Source organism: Anneissia japonica, unplaced genomic scaffold (genome assembly GCF_011630105.1).
Source record: "Anneissia japonica isolate Jap-2015-1 unplaced genomic scaffold, ASM1163010v1 scaffold19824_len1774_cov120, whole genome shotgun sequence".
NCBI classification, from domain to species: Eukaryota; Metazoa; Echinodermata; class Crinoidea; order Comatulida; family Comatulidae; genus Anneissia; species Anneissia japonica.
Window position 1 is genome coordinate 301 of NW_022719219.1, and position 1,474 is coordinate 1,774.

Sequence of the window (1,474 nt, forward strand, 5' to 3'; positions counted from 1 at the left end):
GAATTTCCCCCATCTTCATCATTTCAATGACTGGGGTAATAATGTGGAAAAGCGTTCTAAGACTTGTACAGAGCACTTCAGCATAAAAACCTACATATTATTATTATTATTATTATTATTATTATTATTATTATTATTATTATTATTGTTTTGATAGAATAACAAATATTTTGTTATCAAATTGACAAGAAAACATTTGACTGAATCATTTAAAAAACTGATTACAATTTCCATGTATTAATTATTATTTTAATTATTCATTTTCAGCGTCAGATATGAAAAGAAATGATATGATATCAGAATTACTACAGAAAAGGCAAGAACAGGATATACGTAATTTGAACGGCGCATTAGTGGAGTTTCGCAAACTTCACCAACAGCCGGACGCTGCCCGGGAGTGGGACCTTAATGACCCAGATGCGAAGAAAAAAGACAAGCCTGCCAGAGTCCATGATGATGATCCACGGTGCGGTATTTCTAGCATTCAGAAGTTTGACGGTGAAGACCTGAATAGCGAAGCCCGTCAGAAACTTATGAAGGAGCAGATGCGCGAGTGGACTAAAAAGCAGAAAGCAGAGCGGAACCTGCAAAACAAGCGACAGTCGGAAGCCGATAGATTGTACGATCTTCATCGACGAGAGATGGATCAGAGAGCTATGGAACTCAACAAAGCAGAGGAGGATTGTCGTCGTGCGATTAACGAGTCTGTCAGGGATTATAATAAAGCATTGGTAATTGGCCAAATTATAATTTATTCATACTAACACATTTTTAAAAGTACAGTATTATGTCTGTTGGATTAGGTCATATGAGGCATGTTGTGCCAAAATGGTCAAGTTGTAGCAAAAGTTAAAATTCAAGTTATTGGTATTTTCAGATACCTGAGTATGTAATCTCCAAAACGACGGTTCATTTATTGAAATCGGACATTTCAATCCTAAGTTATTGGAAAGTGAATGTACAGCACTCTTAGAGTCAAGATAAATATGATTTTGAGTAATTGCCTTCTAAAGTTATTTGCATACATTGTCTATATAGAATTAACTATCAAAATAATTTGTTAAATAAATGATTTGTTGACAATTTCCAGAAATAATACTTTGGGATATGATTATAAGAAGACACATCAAACTGTTGATCTATAGTGAAAAACAAATTTGGATTTTTAGGAAGTTTTTTGAGCTCCCATATTTTATAGCTCATTTACTCAATACTGGCCTGTGTGACAACTTAACTATTTCGCCACGACATGCCTCATATATGCACGGGTCGTACAGTAAGCAGGGATATAGTTATCGTGGGTGGGGCCACCCATCTTTGAAGTTATCCACCCAGTGTAAAGCAAATTTCATGGCCCTCCAGCCACCATTATTAACTCACTTTTCCATCCTTAAAATCCACTCATATTATGTCATCACCCACCCACCCTTAAAATGTCTATTCATTCATTCATTCATTTATTTGGTAAATATCA

At 35.3% G+C, this 1,474-nt stretch overlaps 1 protein-coding gene across 1 annotated transcript; it reads left to right on the plus strand.

The window, feature by feature from the left end:
- The first annotated feature begins 264 nt into the window (after positions 1–264).
- Positions 265–779, plus strand: LOC117110872 (RIB43A-like with coiled-coils protein 2). The gene has a single exon (XM_033253706.1). The coding sequence runs from the start codon at positions 276–278 to the stop codon at positions 762–764; it is 489 nt and encodes a 162-aa protein (XP_033109597.1). The 5' UTR covers positions 265–275; the 3' UTR covers positions 765–779.
- The last annotated feature ends 695 nt before the right edge of the window (positions 780–1,474 follow it).